At 42.2% G+C, this 17,769-nt stretch overlaps 1 protein-coding gene across 1 annotated transcript; it reads left to right on the top strand.

Moving 5' to 3' along the window:
• Positions 1-123: 123 nt before the first annotated feature.
• GEMIN5 (gem nuclear organelle associated protein 5) lies at positions 124-17,380 on the top strand. The gene is made up of 28 exons (XM_042881413.1): positions 124-274; positions 381-535; positions 1,459-1,640; positions 2,356-2,507; positions 2,726-2,845; positions 3,030-3,162; positions 3,368-3,527; positions 4,130-4,342; positions 5,064-5,149; positions 5,682-5,776; positions 6,402-6,538; positions 6,938-7,011; positions 7,391-7,572; positions 7,669-7,808; positions 8,363-8,534; positions 8,787-9,014; positions 9,502-9,615; positions 10,042-10,170; positions 10,738-10,833; positions 11,105-11,242; positions 11,777-11,924; positions 12,115-12,234; positions 12,554-12,764; positions 13,422-13,679; positions 14,207-14,369; positions 14,774-15,350; positions 15,620-15,716; positions 16,765-17,380. Exons 1-28 carry the CDS (start codon positions 124-126, stop codon positions 16,918-16,920), a joined length of 4,587 nt encoding a protein of 1,528 aa, XP_042737347.1. The 3' UTR covers positions 16,921-17,380.
• The last annotated feature ends 389 nt before the right edge of the window (positions 17,381-17,769 follow it).

The following is a 17,769-nucleotide window of genomic DNA, read 5'->3' as shown; positions in this document are numbered from 1 at the left end:
TCCCTGCGCATGCGTAGCACGGCGGGCGGGAGGGCGGTTTTGCGACAGTTTGCGACGCTTTGCTCGGCGGGAGCTCCCGAGGTGAGCGTGTGGCGGCGGCGCGGCGCGGCGCGGCGCGGGAGCATGGCGGCGGCCGTGCGGGTGCTGCCCGCCTCGCCCAACTGGTACTGCAGCCGCTGCAGCGACACCAGCGGAGACGGGCGGCTCTTCGGCTTCGCCGCCAGGCATCGCATTAGCGTGCTGGATGTCAGCACCGCTACGCCGACGTTTCACGGTACGGCCGCGATCCCTTCTCCCGCTGCGCGCCGTATTTATAGGAGCGGCCGAGATCCGGTCGGGTGCGGGGAAACCGTGTTCTCACAGCGCTTCTCTCGGTACAGGGGAGCTGATCGGGCACACGGAGCGCGTCGCCGCCTTCGCCTTCTGCCCGCACCGCGAGCACGGCTCTCTGTGCGCCAGCGGCTCGGACGACGGCAGCGTGCGGCTGTGGGACGCGGCGGGGCTGGCGTTGCGGGCAGAGTACGGCCTGCACCAGGTGGGAGCCGGGCCGCGGGGTTTGGTTCGGGGCGATGTGCCGCGGGCGGATCTTGAGCTGCCGGGCGGCTCGTTCCCTTAGTTTTAGGTGTACGCTGCCGGTACAGCATTGTAACGGGCTGTTGGTCATTGTCGGCAGCTCCTTGCTGCCGCACCCAGCTCGCTTTGCCGTCTCAGTGCTTGTGGGCAGTTACTGCTGCTCGGGAGACTGGCAGATGAGTGGCAGCCCAAACAGTTTAGGACAGGGAATGCTTGCAGGTTAGTTTCTGCTTGCTATCCTGGGCTGTACAGTTACAGAATGGTTGAGTTGGAAGAGAACTCAAAGCCCAAACCGCTGCCCTGGGCAGGAACACCTTCCTCCAGATCAGCCATCATCCAGGGTCTTGAGCACCTTCAGCAACGGGGAACCCCCACCTCCTAGGCAGCAGCAGCACCTCATCTCCCTCTGAGGATGATCTCTAGGCAGCCAATGAAGGCAGGCTCTTAGAGCAACGTTCTGTTTTCTGTCCCAGAAGAGCCTCCTGCTAAATGCACTTCACTTTATGTTCATAGGATCACAAGGTTGGAAAGGACCTACAAGATCACTCCCTGAGAGAAAAAGTTTTCCTTATGTCTAATCTAAACCTCCTATGGTACAACTTGTGGCCATTTCCTCAGGTCCTGTTTGTTGTCTGGGAGAAGAGGCGAAACCCCTCCTCACCACAGCTTGCCTTCAGGAAGTTGTAGAGTGCAGTGAGGTCTCCCCTGAGCCTCCTCTTCTCCAGACTAAACAATCCCAGCTCCCTCAGCCATTCCTCATAAGACTTGTGCTCCAGACCCCTCACCAGTTTGTTGTGCTTTAGTTCTTTAAAATAACCTACAAAATGAATTTAGTTGGCCAAGCATGCTCAATGGCTTTACATGTATTCAATTGTCTTTCTTCAGAATGCAATCACAGCGTTACACTGGTCACCCCTTGTGAAAGATCTGATTGTATCCGGCGATGAAAAAGGAGTGATTGTTTGTTACTGGCATAGCAGAAGTGACAGCCAGCAATTCTTCCCAGAGCCTCGGACTATTTTTTGCCTTTCTTGTTCTCCTCATCATGAAAACCTGGTGGCTATCGGGTAAGTGTTACGTTTTGCTTTCCGTTCTTCATCTGAAAGTGTCTTGTTTGGATTTTTTGTTGCACAGTTGTGAGGTTACTTTTAAGAAATTTCAGTGGCTATTTTTTCATAGTATTCCAAATTGTATACAACAATTTAGAAATAATATTCTGGTAGATGTGCAAGGTGTACAATTCTATAACCATTTATAGAAATGAATTTGATTTAAAATCTGAAGTTACTTAAGACAGATTTTTAAATTAGATTTCATTAATGTTCATCACATTACAGGTTACCTCATCTAAAAAGTTTCATAGATTTATTAGCTTTTTGTTAACAGTTGCCATTCCAGTCCTTTGGACATCCAAGACTGTATTGAATGAAGCAGGAATGTGAAAGCCTTTCAGATGGGAGAGATGGAGAGAATGAAAGTTATTTGTAGAAAAAGGAAAAGTTTTTCTCTTATAAAAGCCACTGTTACTTTTTAAGACTCTGAAAACTGTATTGCAAATAAATTGGTGTTATTCTTGGAGCCAAATATACTTCTGGTGTCACTTCTCAAACAGAAGGCAGCTGTGTTTATGCTAGTGCGACACTTGAGCTCCAGCTGACTGGTCTCATTGCCACCTGTGATTGGGCTTCTCTTACTGATCCTGGGTAATGGCCTGAAAATCGGATTAGATGTTCTTCCACAAGGGTCTAACAATCTATCATTAACTGAAATCTCTGTTTTTAGCTACAAGGATGGCATGGTGGTTATAATTGATATCAGCAGGAAGAGAGAAGTTCTTCATCGGCTCAGAGGTCACGACGATGAAATTCATTGCCTGGCCTGGTGTCCTGTACCTGGTGAAGGAAGGTTGCCTGCTTGGCAAGATGAGCTCCAAGGTATGTACAAGTGATACATAGTTTGTGAAGTGATTTTTTTAGCTCAGGAAAATTCCCTTTGGAGAACTGAATTCCTTATCCCTGTGAAGTCAGCAAGTAGCTCATCGGATGGAACTGATGAGTTCAGTTACAATGTTCTGATCCAGAGCAATAGGTTTTCAGCTTATGTTCAGAGCTTTGAATTCTAATGGTGTTTCCTTCAATGGTGTTTCCTTCAGAAGAAGGTGACGTTCCAAATGGGGAGCTTAAACAAGATACAGCCATGAAGAAAAGTTGTTACTTGGCTTCAGGAAGCAAAGATCAGACGATACGAATATGGAGCTGTACTAGAGGCAGAAGTAAGTAAGATTCTTAATTTAAGTGACAACAGTATGGGTGAAGTGCTCCTATCTGACTGTAGGTTTCATTTGCTAACCCAGTAGTTTAAAGAGTGGAGAGCCTACTTAAAGCTTCAGATTCACGGGTCTTTTTTTCTGAGAATTCAGATGTACAAAGTCGAGATGATCCCTTTCTTTTCCTAAGGTGTAATGACTCTGAAGTTGCCACCCACAAAGAGGAGAGGTGGAGCTGTTGATCCTGCTGTTAAAGAGCGTATTTGGCTCACTGTTCACTGGCCTTGTGGTCGTCCCACAGAAATTGTATCCAGCTCTTTTGGGTAAGTAGGAGACAAAGCACGTTAAGTGCAGACAGCAATTGTAAATTAATTCATTGATATTTCAAGAACAGCTGGCAGGAAACACTGACCCCCATCTTCCTTCCTTCTTGGTATAGTGAGGTAGTGGATAGATGTGCATTAGCACTGATAGTCTGTATTATTTTTTGAAGTGAAGGATGAAATACACATACTTTCAATTTTACAGAGGAGAACTGCTACACTGGGATTTGACCCAACCTGGAAAACGCAAGTGGACACTTTTGGGATCTTCAGAAGGACAAAATCACTCTCGTATTGTTTTCAATCTGTGTTCCCTGAAGCATCAAGACAAAGAGCTGCTTCTTTCCATTTCAATGGACAGAGATGTAAGAACCATTTTAAAAATTAACATCAAAATAGCGGCGGCAGTTCAGCCTGACTGAGTGAAACTAACGCTTTGATGACCACTTATTTTCTCCTAAAGCAGGCTTATCCCTGGCTTTTATAACATCATGGCTCGACATTTCTTCTGAGCACAAGTTGTGCATTTCTTTGTTAGCGTGTAAGCTCAAGCTTTTACCGTAGTGGACAGAATGGTTATGCCGTATGGACTTGAAAATTAAATGTTCAACAGCTGGAGCTCACGATTTCTGCCTTTTTTTTTGTCGGGGGGGGGGGGGGGCAAGGCAGCTAAGGAGGGAAGGGTTGTTGTTTGATTTGGTTTTTTTGTGGGTTTTGTTGGTTTGTTTTGCCTTTTACCAGCAGAGAGCCTCCTATTTTGAATTCACAAGAGGACTACATAATTAAACCGTGGTCCTTTTGTCTTTTCCATCACAGTCTTGCAGTTATTACAGCCCTGTCTTTGACGTGTGCTGCTCTGAGTGGAGATTGCGTACTTTGAGTCTTCCTCTCACCTGTGCTTTGTTTTTTCCCCTATCATACCACTCACTTTAAATTTATCATTTGTTGTTCCTTAAATATTTTTTAGGTAAAGTGCTGGGACCTATCAACTCTGGATTGTAGCTGGACAATGCCTTCCCTTGGGGGATTCGTCTATAGTCTCGCTTTCTCCCCTGTGGACCCAGGCTGTCTTGCCGTTGGTGTTGGAGACAGCATGATCCGTGTATGGAACACGTTGTCTGTGAGCAACATCTATGATGTTAAAACCTACTGGCAAAGCATCAAATCCAAGGTTACAGCAGTAAGTGTGCTTTTGATTCCCTTTTTTTCTCGTCTCTTTTCTTCCTCCATTTTTCGCTTGGAGGAATGTTTTTGTCTCACTCTGAAGATTTTTCCTCAACAAAATACCATCATGCCAAGTTGTCACTTCTGCTCTCAACTCGCGTGATACAAATTTTAGAATTGAACAACATTTTAGATGTTTTTAGATCACTGGGCATTTACATTGCACAGACTGAAAATGAGCTGAATTTCAGGTGGTTACTGTCTCACTTTGTTGGTTTTGTACACCACTGTGATTATTCCTTTTGTCATCCATGGTTTCCTTTGCTCTGCTAGGAAGTTTAATGTGCAAAAACTGGCACGGATGTCTTCAGTTTAGGTTTTACCAGCAGTTGGCTAAAGCTAACATCTAGAAGAAGGTGGCAGCATTAGAACACATTAGTTGGTCATGCCAAAAGCTTTCTCACAGTTCTAAAATATTGTCTGTTTCTATGTTGTAATGTAGATGTCAGGTAGTATTTCAGTGATTGTAGTTCCTTTCATCTTGTCCTAATAACTGGTAAGGGAAAAGTCTTTGATTCACATCACAGAGTGTTTAAATTGAGTTGCTGTTGTTGGCAGGGTGGAGATAAGGGACAGTGCTTGCTCTTTGGTTTCAATGCTTAACTTTTTGTTCATCTTTTTAAAATTAATTGTCCATTCCTTTTGTCATTATGGGTCTCTTTCTATTTTTCTTGCAGCTGGCATGGCATCCAACTAAAGAAGGTTGCTTGGCTTTTGGAACAGATGATGGAAAGGTTGGCATATTTGACACATTATCCAGTAGGTAAGACAGTAGTTTTCAAATTCATTAGTGTCAGATCTTGCTGGCATGACAGCATGCATAGATGATGTGGTCTTTCCTGAGGTCTACATTTGCTATTTGTTAATAGTTAAAATTAAATTAAAAATAGTAAGATGCATTTTAAGTGTATCTTTTCATCTGTTGGTCGTGACTGGTAGCTGCTAAAGTAACCTTACTCAGACTGTGTAACATTCACCTGTTGCAAGTCATCAGTCAGGGAAAACTTTGGTCAGAAACAGTTGCATAAAATGAGCGACATGCAGGTGCAGTTCATTAAGTGTTCTGTTCTGATTTTAGTAGTGTTCTGCAGGAAGCATCAATGGCTGAGCCATTGCTTTAGTATATTGAAGCATCTGTTGTCTGTTTTCACTAGAAATACGTTACTTCAATTTTTGGGGGGTTTTTGCTTGTTTTGGATTTGGTTTAGTTTTGGTTTTTGTTTTGTTCTGTATTTTGTTCTGTATTTCCCTTTGCTGAAATCTGATTACTCCTGCTTCCTTACCTTCTTGCACAGTGCTAAGAATAAGCCACCTCAGATCTCCAGTACTTACCACAAGAGGACTGTATACACATTAGCCTGGGGGCCTCCAACTCTTCCTCTATCTGCTGGTGAGTGTTATAACATCTTGTTACAAAGTAGAAATCCATACAGAGCCCAGTCATGCCACAAAGTTGGTGTGCTTCCCTTCCTTAAGGATGCGAGCTCCATTTGCTTGGTAGCTGTCCTTTCTGTCCACTAAGGATGTAATCTGCCTGAGGAATTGTTAATAGCAAGGGAGCAAAATAACCTGTTCTGTGTTTTGAATTTTAGTAGCTTCAGGAAGTAGGTGGGAGTAGAGTACAACACCACATAGTCACACGTTTGCAATGCACTGTAATACTTGTACAGGCTCTCCACAATAATTGGTTAGGATCTAGTACAGATTCTTTAGCTCCATAAGTGTGTTTCTATCATTAAACAGAATGGCTCCACTGGTCATCTTATGCAACTTCCCCCCAAGTTTATTGACCAGAATTTAAAGGGAGTTTTAACACAGCAGCAATTGTGCTGTGGAGAATGAACGAGAGGTCCTTTTAGAGGATTGTATTTTGAGAATTTCTTCTTGCCAGATCACAGAGAATCAAAGCATACATACAGCATTTTAAAATAGTTTTGATTTGTAGTGACAATGACTGCTTTTCCTAAGACTGATGAAGAGCATAGTATTTTTACATTTTTTTCTCTGTTGAATAGGAGAAGAAGGCGAGCATCCCTCTGTAACTTTGTATAGTTGTGCTGGAGAAGGTATTGTTTTTCAACACAACCCTTGGAAACTTAGCGGAGAGGCAAATGACATCAACAAAACCATCAGAGACACTAATTCAATCAAAGTGAGTATGATTTTTGCCTTTTTCTATGGATCTGTGACTATAGTTGCTGTTGCCCTGTAGTTGTAGGCTTTTGAATTTTCTTGGAACATGTAGAGCTTTCTAAGGAGCACAAGGAGGTGGAGCATCAAGGTCCTTTTGGAATCCAGACAGATTTCATTGGACACATCCCCCTGCACTGATAAAAACAGCCACTGGTTCTTGCAACATCTTGCAGTTCATTCAGTCTTGAATTGCCCAAACTTATGTCACTGCTACAAAATGCAGCAGACACTTGTGTAGCTTCTGTTTTGCAGACTAATTGTAATTCTGTCTAGTTGCCAATTGTGTTCTGTTGATGTATGTGAGAGAGACCAAAGAGCTTGTGTGATGGCTGGTCATAGCTGTGCCTTCTCTCTACAGCACAAACTGCCTGCACGTACAGAGATCAGCTGGAAACCAGATGGCAAACTCTTGGCCCTTGGCAATGAAGATGGGTACGTTTCTCTTGTCAGGATTGGCGCATGCACAACCTTAACCTACAGGAGTCACTGTTACGAAGCAAAAGTACTTTTGTTGTCCTGGTTTGGCTCTTTTCTTCCATTGCCTATGTATCTGAATTGTGAAAATACAGCATTCTTTGCTGGGATTTCATTTAGTTGCTCTCAGCATGGAGGATCTACAACATCATGGTACATCATTTTTCAAGGATCTGCTCATGACTGACACTCATTTTCTTGATGTAAATTGGAGTGTGACTTGGATCCAGAACAGAAAATCTCATTTAGTTTCACAGACTGTCATTCAGGACAAACAAAACAAAATTGCATTTTCACTGACTGAAGGATTTCTCACGTTGTTATTCTTGCATTTCAGGTCAATTGAAATATTTCAGGCTCCAAGCTTGAAGTTGCTCTGCACTATCCAGCAGCATCACAAATTGATTAACGCCATTCGGTGGCACCATGAGCATGGGAGCGATCCAGAGTTGAGTTACTTGATAGCTTCAGGCTCAGTCAATGCCATTATCTATGTGCATAATCTGAAGAGTGTCATAGGTAATGGTTTGCAGGTTCTATCCCGTGTCTTGGCATCTTATTTTGTTTTCTTCTTGCTTTGAATCACTAACTAGCTTGTTCTTTTATTTCTTTCAGAGAGCACTTCAGAAAGTCCTTTGACTATAACAGAGCCTTTTAGAACTCTGGTGGGACACACAGCAAAGGTCACAAGTCTTTCTTGGAGCCCCCACCATGAGGGAAGATTGGTATCAGCTTGCTATGATGGCACTGCACAGGTACTTCTCTACAGCCACTCAGAATTGTATTTCTTTTACTTTCAAATCATCCTTTCTGCAGTATTTTAGAACCAAGCTGATTGAACAGAAAGCCTTTCTGAGTTCAGTTGCTTAATTACTGCATATTTACCCTTGGCAACAATCTCATTTTGGATACCTGATTTGGATACCTGATACAAAGGTATACTTTTTTCCTTTTGCTTATTCCCGCTTTTCTGACACGCTGCACAAATGAGAATATTGCAAAGAAGGCTTTTAGTCCAAACCTCTGGCAATGAACAAAGGGAAGCTGAGCAGTAGGTATGGCTTTGTGCCTTGCAATTTGATTTGTAAATCCAGTAGCATTTTTGGATTCTTAAGAAAGACGTTAGGCAAGTATATTGGTACAAAAAAAGAAAGCTCTCTGAGTTTTCTCTATTTGCTTGCTGGTGACTGAAATGCCTCTGCAAACTCACGAGAAGGCGAGCTCCTACAAATGTACATTGCTAAATTGGAAGCACAGAGTTTCATGGGTGGAAGAGGCTGAGTAATTAGGTTTGTTTCTTGGTCATAAGGTGTGGGATGTTATGAAGGAAGAGCCGCTCTGCAACTACCGAGGGCACCAGGGCCGGCTGCTGTGTGTCCAGTGGTCACCGGTGGACTCAGATTCCATTTATACAGGAGCTGATGATTTCTCTGTTCACAAGTGGCTCATCTCAAAGCAGGAGCATACACGGCCCCCTCAGGGTAAGTATATTCAAAGATCCTTCCCTGAAGGTGATTTGGGAGCCGAGAAGTAGAGAGTTGCCATGTTGAAATGGCAGTAAAGCTTTTATGCTGATTCAGTACTGCCTGCTTCCCCTTTAGGGAATACTGTCTAGGTTTAAATTCAATTGTATTCTTATTTGCAAACTCAATGTTGATCTTAAGAGGCAAACACCTTATACCCCAAAAATGTCTACGGTAATATCAGAGTAACTTCTTTGTGACCTTTCATAGGCAAAAAAAGTATAGAATTGGAGAAAAAAAGAAGTATCCAACCGAAAGTAAAAGCCAAGAAGAAGAAAAAGCCTGTAGGAAAGAGTCCAACCAAGCAGGATCTAAGTGATGCCATGAATGGAGAGGAGAGCATGAAGGATACATTGCTAGAGGAAAATGGAGTGTCTGACCATGAAGGAGAAAAAGAAGCTCAGGAGACAGAGTTGTCCAATAAAGATTGCGTGGCTGGTAATAAATTAATTGTCTTAGTTTAGTGGCTCCCAGACTGTTTAGCCTTCAGAGCATCAGCAAGCCTAACATCTGTATGCAGGATTTTCTTCTAACACAATTTTACTGAAATAGTCCACCTGAGGGAAGTATGATTCTATAACACCTTGCATAACTTTATAAACTAATTGAAAGACAACCATTTCCAAACAAGAAATTCTGGACTAACAAAGTTAACTGTTTGCCTTGAAACAGTGTTATTTTTTATCTCTGTTGATTTGTGGTGATAAATCTTAATACTGATAGACTGTCATTAATATCTTCTGTCATCTTAGTTTTTGACAGTTCTGTAATGTTTTCTTATTATTTCCTTTCCCTAAAAGGCTATTAAGTTATATGACAAAGCAAAGCTTGCTTTCTATATATTTTGGTATTACTGTTGCACAATATTAATGTCCATTATTTTGCATGTATTGTTAATCCTTTCTTAATCACTTCTTAACTGCAGTGCCCAAGGATACATCTTTATCTGCATATGATTACTCTTCATTCAGCTCATCAAAGCCTTTTGTAACCCAGAAAGTCACTCCTGTGAAAAAGGATCCACCTAAAGAGAAACCAGGTTGGTACATTTCAGATACTTGCACCAGTCCTATATCAAAAGAGTTCTTCATTCTTGGTTTAGGCTTGGCTGCATCTTCCCTTATTAACAAGTGGTGGAGAAAGAGAAGAGCGTGCTCATAAAATGTCTTAAAGATTTCAAGTCTCTTATTTGCCCTGCTTGCCAGATCAATTGAATATTGTTTAATGTGGGCACAGATGGTGCCTTACAGTTGCAAGTTTTAGTCTTGGCAGGCTGGCAGAAAAAAAAGCAAAGCGATCAGTATTTGAAAGTTATCACTGTAATAACAGGGATGCAGGTACCAGTTGAGTATGTTTTTCATTTTCTTCTGTGAAGAACAGGTAGGCTGGTTTCTGTTTGCTTTTCTGCATATGTCAGAGTTCTGCTTTCTCTGTGCAACAGTGACTAAATGTATTGGTTTTTCAGCTCCTGATGCCTCTCTGAAGAAGAGGAAACCTCGCTCTCTTTTACCCTTCAGCACATCCATGGATCACAGATCAAAAGATGAATTGCATCAGGATTGCTTGAGGCTGGCAACGTGTCTGAAAACCAAAGGTATCAGTCTTAAACTGTAGCTTCCCCTCTCTGATCAGCTAGGTAAAATACTTAGAGGGAAGGTGCTCTAAAGTATTGAGAAGCATGTCATGAATCCAAGGTGTCTGGACAGCTTGGCATTAAGTTTTGGAAATGGTGATCTACTGTCTCTTGTAGTGCTGTGGCACTCTGTAGGCACTCCAGACAGGTTTTTTTTAGGATCCTGCTTTGTAGAGATAGGGTAAGATTGTATAGCTTGGGTTTTTTTTTTCTCCTTCAGAAGGTGAAAGGGAAAATAAGTCATCAGGAAGACGTTTTTATCCCTAGATTCAGATCATTCCAAGGGAATTTCCTATGTTTGATTTGGAGTAAGTGTCCTGCACACACAAAATTCTTCTATTCAAACTCAGATGTAAGCTCTGAGTGACAATCTGCAAATGCACAAACTTCTTAAATCTGCTGTAAAGAAAATGGAAGACAGAAATATTTGCAATAGCTGAGTGTAGTAGAGCAGTATACTGACTTGGCACGTCCTTGTTTCCCCTGTTGTACCAAATCCTAAATGTTCATTCTCTTTATCTGTGTTAGATCATAATGAAGATGTGTCCCCTGACCTCCAGAATCGCATTCACTTGGGGCTGTTCACAGACAGAGCTTCTCTGCACAACATGATTGATGTGGAAGGTAAAACGAGCCCAGTTTGGCAGTATGTCCATTGTCACTGCGATATTCAAGAACAAAACTCCTACTGCATATTTAAGTGCAGGATTAACAATGCAAGTCTGCTCGAAAAGAACAAAAGGCTTCCTTTTCCCAGTTTTTACAGCTTTCAAACACAAACCTAAAATGCTTTAAGCCTGAACAAGCTCATTTCTGTCAAGATATTTTACTGTGTCAAATAATGCTGGTGCACTCATTCTGAAAGATAACGAGGAAGCTTGTTTACTTCAAACAGGAAAATACCACTTGGAGAATGGACATCCAGAGCTCTTTCAACAGCTCATGTTGTGGAAAGGAGACATGAAGGGTGTACTCCAGGCAGCTGCTGAGAGGGGAGAACTGACAGACCAGCTGGTAGCCATCTCACCCATGGGTACGTTTGCTCGTGTGACACATAAGCAGATAGAATTAGTTGCCAAACTTCGCCTCGTTGTTTTAGATTGGAAACTCATTACTCTTCTGGATTGGATAGCAGTTTCTTCTTTAACAGTATGATGACAAAAATCAAATACAAAACAAATTCTATTTATGACAAAGCCTGGATGTTCCCACAAGCACCCTTAGATTAGCACAGCAGAAAATAAATTTCCTTTGGGACTTTCCAGAGAAGCATGCTGTACCTCCAAGGGCAAAGATGCTGCTTTGTGATATGTAGCAGTCCTGGCTTGCTGTTGGTTTAAGTGTACTTTTAAGTTACTTTACTGCTTGTGAAATCCTACAGTTGTTTTCAAGTCCAAGCTTTGTCCCGTTTTATTGCCTCAAGTAGCTTGCAATAGAAAGATGAAGAAGTACCTGAGTGGGGGCAAAGAAAATGCGTGCTGAAGAAACCAATGAATTCTTGAAGAGAACAGGAATTTTTTCTGTTTTAGTTTTTTTGCCTGTAATTGTATTGCTTTCTCTTTTGCAGTTGGATATCAGGCTTGGGTTTGGACAGTAGAAGCCTTTGCAAAGCAGCTGTGTTTCCAGGAGCAATACGTGAAGGCTGCCTCCCATCTCCTGTCCATTCATAAGGTGTATGAAGCTGTCGAGCTCCTGAAAGTGAATAATTTTTACAGGTTGTTGCATGTTTGTGTTTTAGATTTTTTTCTTCTGTTTTGTTTTTGTTGTTTGTTTTTTTTTTTCCCCATGAAATACTTGAGGTAGTTTCTTTTTAAATGTAAGAGATGATTCCTTTATGAAAGGAGAAGGTATTTATGTATTTTTAATACAATCAATCTTCTGTCTGGTTTCTCTTACGTGCATTAGGGAAGCAATTGTAATTGCTAAGGCTCGGTTGCGTCCAGAAGATCCAATTCTGAAGGATCTCTACACCAGTTGGGCAGCTGTATTAGAAAAAGATGGTCATTATTCCATGGCTGCCAAATGGTAAGTGTTACTAGTAAGAAGACAGAACTGAGGGCTTCACATTTGTGATTACCAGTTACTAATAATATTTGGAATATTTTGGTCTGGGATTGCACACTGGCTTTGCTTGATGTTGTTTTTGGCTCCAGCATTTTTGGAGTTTTCATACTTCTGAGAAGGATTCAGCTGAAATCCAGACACAGGCACTAATTTTTGTCTCTTGAATCTATTTATTTGTATTACTCTTGTAAGCCATGCATGGTGTACATACCACCAGCAGTTTTATTCTGGACTATGAGGCTTTGTGACCTAGAGTCAATTTGCTGTTTTCTCTTTTCAGTTATCTGGGTGCTTCCTCACCCTACGATGCAGTTAAAGTGCTGGCAAAGAAGGGGGATGCAGCATCCCTTAAAACTGCTGCTGAGCTTGCTCTGATATCTGGAGAGGAGGAATTGTCAGCAAGTTTGTCTCTCAGATGTGCCCAAGAAATGCTGTTATCCAGGAACTGGGTTGGAGCACAGGAAGTCCTTCAGCAACAGAAAACTTTATTTGTGAGCCTCGTTCTTTCCTTTCTGCTTTATTTTAGTAATGTCTCTCTCCAGATTAACTTGATTAACTTTACACCTCTACACAATACCTCTTCCTGTGTATTAACAATCCACTGGTAGCCCTGAGCTTGTTTTGCCTCAAAATTTTTTTTCTAGAAGTTTATTGCAATGACACTTCAAAAAAACATGCATCTTGGCAGAGAAAAATGGCCTATGATAGGGAGGCATGTAGGCTCAACACACGTTCCATCCATAAGAGGTAGTTCAGAAGGTTTTTCTGCTTGTTTTTGCTTTGCTTTGTTGTGGTGGGTTTTTTTTGTTAGTTATATAGTGCAGATTTCTTTTTTAGTACATAGTACTGATCATAATAAGAAAGGTAAAAGAGTGTTCACTGTTTACATTAAATGAATATCTCTATCTGAGGCTTAATCCAAGAATTTCTTATAGCACAGACTGAGAAGCAGAATGTTGCCTTAGCCTGTTTTGATGTTTCCTTCTGACCTTAGAGCCTCTGTCAGTACTTTTCCTTTAGAGCTATAGTAGTGAAGTATGCTATCAGCAGCAGCCTGCTACTAGCTGTGTTTTTAATTTAGCCACTTGGTGTAGGCAGTAAGAGATTATTTTTCAGCTCAATGCTCTTGTTTTCTTCTCTTGTTAAAGGGGCAAAGACTCGTTTTCTGCCTCAACGAACTGCTCTGTAAGTGCCTTAGCGAAAGAAATCCCTGTAATCGAAGGAGCCCTGTGCCTCCCTGTTACCACAGCTGGGAGCTGAACAGAGATGCCTCCTTTTTCGACATGGTGATAGAGGTATGGCAGAAGGTCTTAGGCATGGACACCACTGAAAAAGCCACGTGTGCACGGGAGCAACTGCGCAGTATTGAGCATCTTCCTTGTACCAGCAACACTCACCCAAAGCAGGTAACTGGACTTAAGTCTGTGCACAACAAGCCTCCCTATGGCACGTGCAGCCACTTTGTGGTGTCCTGGGAGCTGTTTCCAGGAGACTGCTTTCTGCTACAGGATGAGGTTACAGTCTGAGAGAGTTAATGATGAGACAACTGGGGCAGCTTCCCCCAACAAGATTTTGTTTAGAACTGTCAGGGGAGGCCAGGATGCTTGCTGTTACAGATATGGTAGAGTCCAGGTATGGTCATAGACTGATGCTCCTGCAGCTCTTCTCTCTGCCCTCACTGAGTCACTGATCATTGGGGAACTTCTCAGCCACTTAAGAGGACAGAGGCAAGCACAGTTGCTGATAATTATAGTGACAGGTCATGTAAAGATGCTCTGATTTCCTTCATAAAGGAAACCATGTAAGTTACATCACTGTTAAAATTTCTCTTGGTTGTTATGTGCTTCTGGACTTTTCTGTAATAGTTTTAACTAGCAAGTCATTCCTATTTAGCAGTATAACTATGAACTGTGCTCTCTGCTGCTTCCTCTAGGTGCTTTTCTATATCTCCCATGACCTGACCCTCGCAGCACTGAGCTATCAGGCTGCTGCCTGGGATGAGGCAGTGAAAAGTATTCTTGGTGCTGTGGCCCGTAGTTACGATGCTGGCAATTTTACTCTGATGCAAGAAATTTGCAGTATTTTCCTTCCTGAAGGTACGTCTCTTCTTGTACATCTCCTAGCAATGACAAATATAAGAATCTTCCTCGTAAGCAGAGTTATGTGTCCGTTACATCCTTTGTTGCTCTTCCCTTTATTCTCCAGACTATGCAGTGCATTCAGCTGTAGCTGTTGATCACATGAATATCCTAATTAGTGATTTAGGACACAAGGGAGTTGAGTATGGATGATAAGAAGATGCAGTCTCATGCTAGCTAGAAGAGAGTACTGTATTTAAAAGGATGGCAAAGATGCCTGCTTTTGCTTTTCTGCTTCCAGCGTCACTCTGCTGCATCTGAGTAAATCTGTGTTAGGAGTCTCCTGTACAGCCATCCAGTTATTAGATCTGGTTTTTTTATTTGGAAATCCTTATATTTGTAACTTCTTTTTTTATTATTAGGCTGTGAGAACCTGAGAGACAAACTGGACAGCACAAATTCTCAAAGCGTAGATGCTTGCAGAAGTTTAGAGGGCTTTGTGGCTTATGGACTGCTGTATGACCTGTGGTGGAACCCACCGAAAAGTTCTTCTGCCATGCAAAAGGCTGGTTTGGATCCTGTGTTGTGTCCCAGTGAGCAGACAGCTCTTGAGCAGAGTTGCATTCCTGATCACTCCTCTCCTGAAGAAACTCCTGATCAAACTGCAGTTGAGATGGATGAAAACCTCAGCAGTACAACTGAATTTAATAGATGCAAGACAGAAAGCGACTCAGAAAGTAACTCAGTCAGTTTGGCAGACAGACAGTCAAAACTGAACGGCTGCAAAGTGCTCCTTTCAGAAGCAATTGCTGCTTTACAGAGCACACAGAGAGATATAGCTGAGGTCCAGAACATTTTGGCAGACATGATCCACCAGCATCAGCAGCAGAGGAATAACCCCCAGGGAAGCACAAATGGAAGTGTCCATGAGAACAATGTGCAGCAGAGTTCAGAGAACGAATGGGATGAAGCATGCTCTGACAGCAGTCAGGTTAAGCGGTAAGCTTTCGAACATGAGATGGATTGAAAAGCATAGCTTTTCAGTTGGTGCTTGTGCAGTGGATTTCTTACTTGCTCAGATTACTTCTAATCTCATGCTGCTCAATGAATGTATGCCTAAGAAGTCTTGCATTTCCCTAAGGCATTCACGTGTGTGTGAACTTACTATGGCTGAATGACTTTTTGATAGGTGGGTTTATTATAGCAGGGAGGCTACACAGTCATTTAAACAAACCAATTACTCATAACACCTGCTCTTTTCTTAACAGTAAAGATGAAGAAAAAGAAACAATTACCCTCCCTGAACTAACAAAGCGACTCTTAGAAGCAAAGCAGAAATTAGCAGAATTTCCAGACAGTTTAAAGGTAAGTTTTCAGTAGAGGCAGTATAATTCTGAAAGAGGACAGCCTTTTTGTAAGTCGTTGTAATGCTATAACATGATGGAAAGTACAGCAGTAATAGTGGGGTGGCAGAGCCCTAGCTGCAGCAAATGAGAAGCACAAACGCAGAGCTATGGATACAGAAACAAAGGGAAAAAAATCACTTACGTTTAGAAGGCTTCAGGCATGCAGGGATCTCCAGCAAGATCCTCTAGCCTCCACTGCCAACCCTTAAAGGAGGCCTGGGAAGGGATGGATCTTGGCTCCACCCCTTCTGTCTCTCAGGAGTGTTGCATGCACCTGAGCTCCCCTTTGCTGGCCCTGCCTTCCACCAGGTGCCCAATCACTGCTTCAGGCTGTGACTCAGCATTTCTGCTAGTTTGTTTATACAGAAGGAGCAGTGACTTTGTGCCACAGCTGCACTCTAGTGTAGGATAAAGGTGTAATGTAAATATAAGCTGGCTGATATAGGTGGGCAGAATCACCCTCCTTTTCCCTGAATGAATCCCACAGCAATTCTGAGAGAATTCATACCTGGCATCAGCGTTTGATTCTTGCTTCAAGCATTACTTTCTCCATGCAGTTGGAGCACATAGATGAAGTTTCTGCATGAGACAACTCAGTGGGATATCCTGTATGCATCTTTCCCATGTATTCTAAGAGCAATTCTATGCTAAGTACAGTAATTCCACGTACAGAAGAAGTTTTGATAGTGAAGTCCTGAACGTCAAGCATAACATGGCCTATTATTAATTAGAAACTGTTCAAACGACACATTGTGAGATTGAGAACCACCCCCTCTAGTCTATCATGTAAGTATTTACGGTGATTGTGCACAAGGGAGCAAACTTAACCAAGTTAAATGTGTGCTGGTGTCCTGGAAGAAGAGGAAAAAATCCATCTGACTCATGACTGCCTCTCCCAGATAAGATACTGTAAAGCAGTGTTTGTAGATGCAGCTGCTTGAACGTGTGGTAGTAGAACAACTCCAACTGAAAGAGTGGACTCACTTTTCGTTCTTTTTTGTATGCAGGTCTTTCCGTTCCCTGATGTGCTGGAATGCTGCCTTGTCCTCCTTCACATTGGAGCCCAGTGTCCTCCTGAATTACGTGAACAGGCAGTGGATCTCCTTAGGAAACATGGTAGTGCTGACGTTTATGGAAAGGCTGCCAGGAAGTTCTTGACGTGACCTTTTGAGACCAGACATCTCCTCTGAGCTGCTCACAGTTACTTAGCACCAATTAACACCAAGACTGTTCTTTCTTCAAAGTGAAGGCTTGTTTCTACAGATATAGTTACTGATGACTGCTGTTTTGGATAAAAGTACAAAACAATCGGGTTTATATGCATACATCCATGGTTATCAGCTACTACTTAATGGGATTGCGTGAGGAAATTGAAAAGTAGCAGATTGCAGCCTTGAAACTTTACAGGAGTTTTATGGCACAGGAAGTGATGCTAAGGAAATCTCTTGGAATTTACATGCAAAATAGTTTTGAGCAGCTGTCTTCCAGCAGAAGAGCACTAGCTGCCCTCTGAAGAAAATAATGGTTCCTTCAAGTAGTCTGACCTTTGAACCAGTGTTGTGTGACTTTATAAAGTGTGACTTTATTTTCCCGTCTTTAAATAAAGTCTTCTACAAGCAGGAACAGGCATTTAATGAGATATCATTAGAAGCAGTTATTTGTGTTGTTGCTAGAACAATAGAAATGGAACATGCTGGACAAAGCAGGTGTTTGTTGCATGTCGTAAATTAGCTTCGTGTTTTGTTTGTTAGTTTTTAAGTATAGTGAGGGTAAATTTGAGGCAGTAACAAGTTCTCCAAGTGTCAAAAGTGATCCTGGATCCTGCAGTGCTGAACATGCACCGTTTTGGCCATTCTTACAGTTTACTAGAGCTTTTTCCATCTTAACATAAGAACTTCTTCCTGAAAGAACAAGGCTGTAAAGAGCCTCAGTAAATTCTAGAAGCAAAACGATTCAAATGGCAGCAAGTAAAAGGAGGGAGTTGGATCAAAAGATTAATTAATTTTAGATTA

Source organism: Lagopus leucura, unplaced genomic scaffold (genome assembly GCF_019238085.1).
Source record: "Lagopus leucura isolate 7727_CA_CO unplaced genomic scaffold, USGS_WTPT01 Super-Scaffold_100030, whole genome shotgun sequence".
Taxonomy (NCBI): Eukaryota; Metazoa; Chordata; class Aves; order Galliformes; family Phasianidae; genus Lagopus; species Lagopus leucura.
Note: the sequence above shows the minus strand (reverse complement) of the source record. Positions and strands in the feature narration are given on the sequence as shown.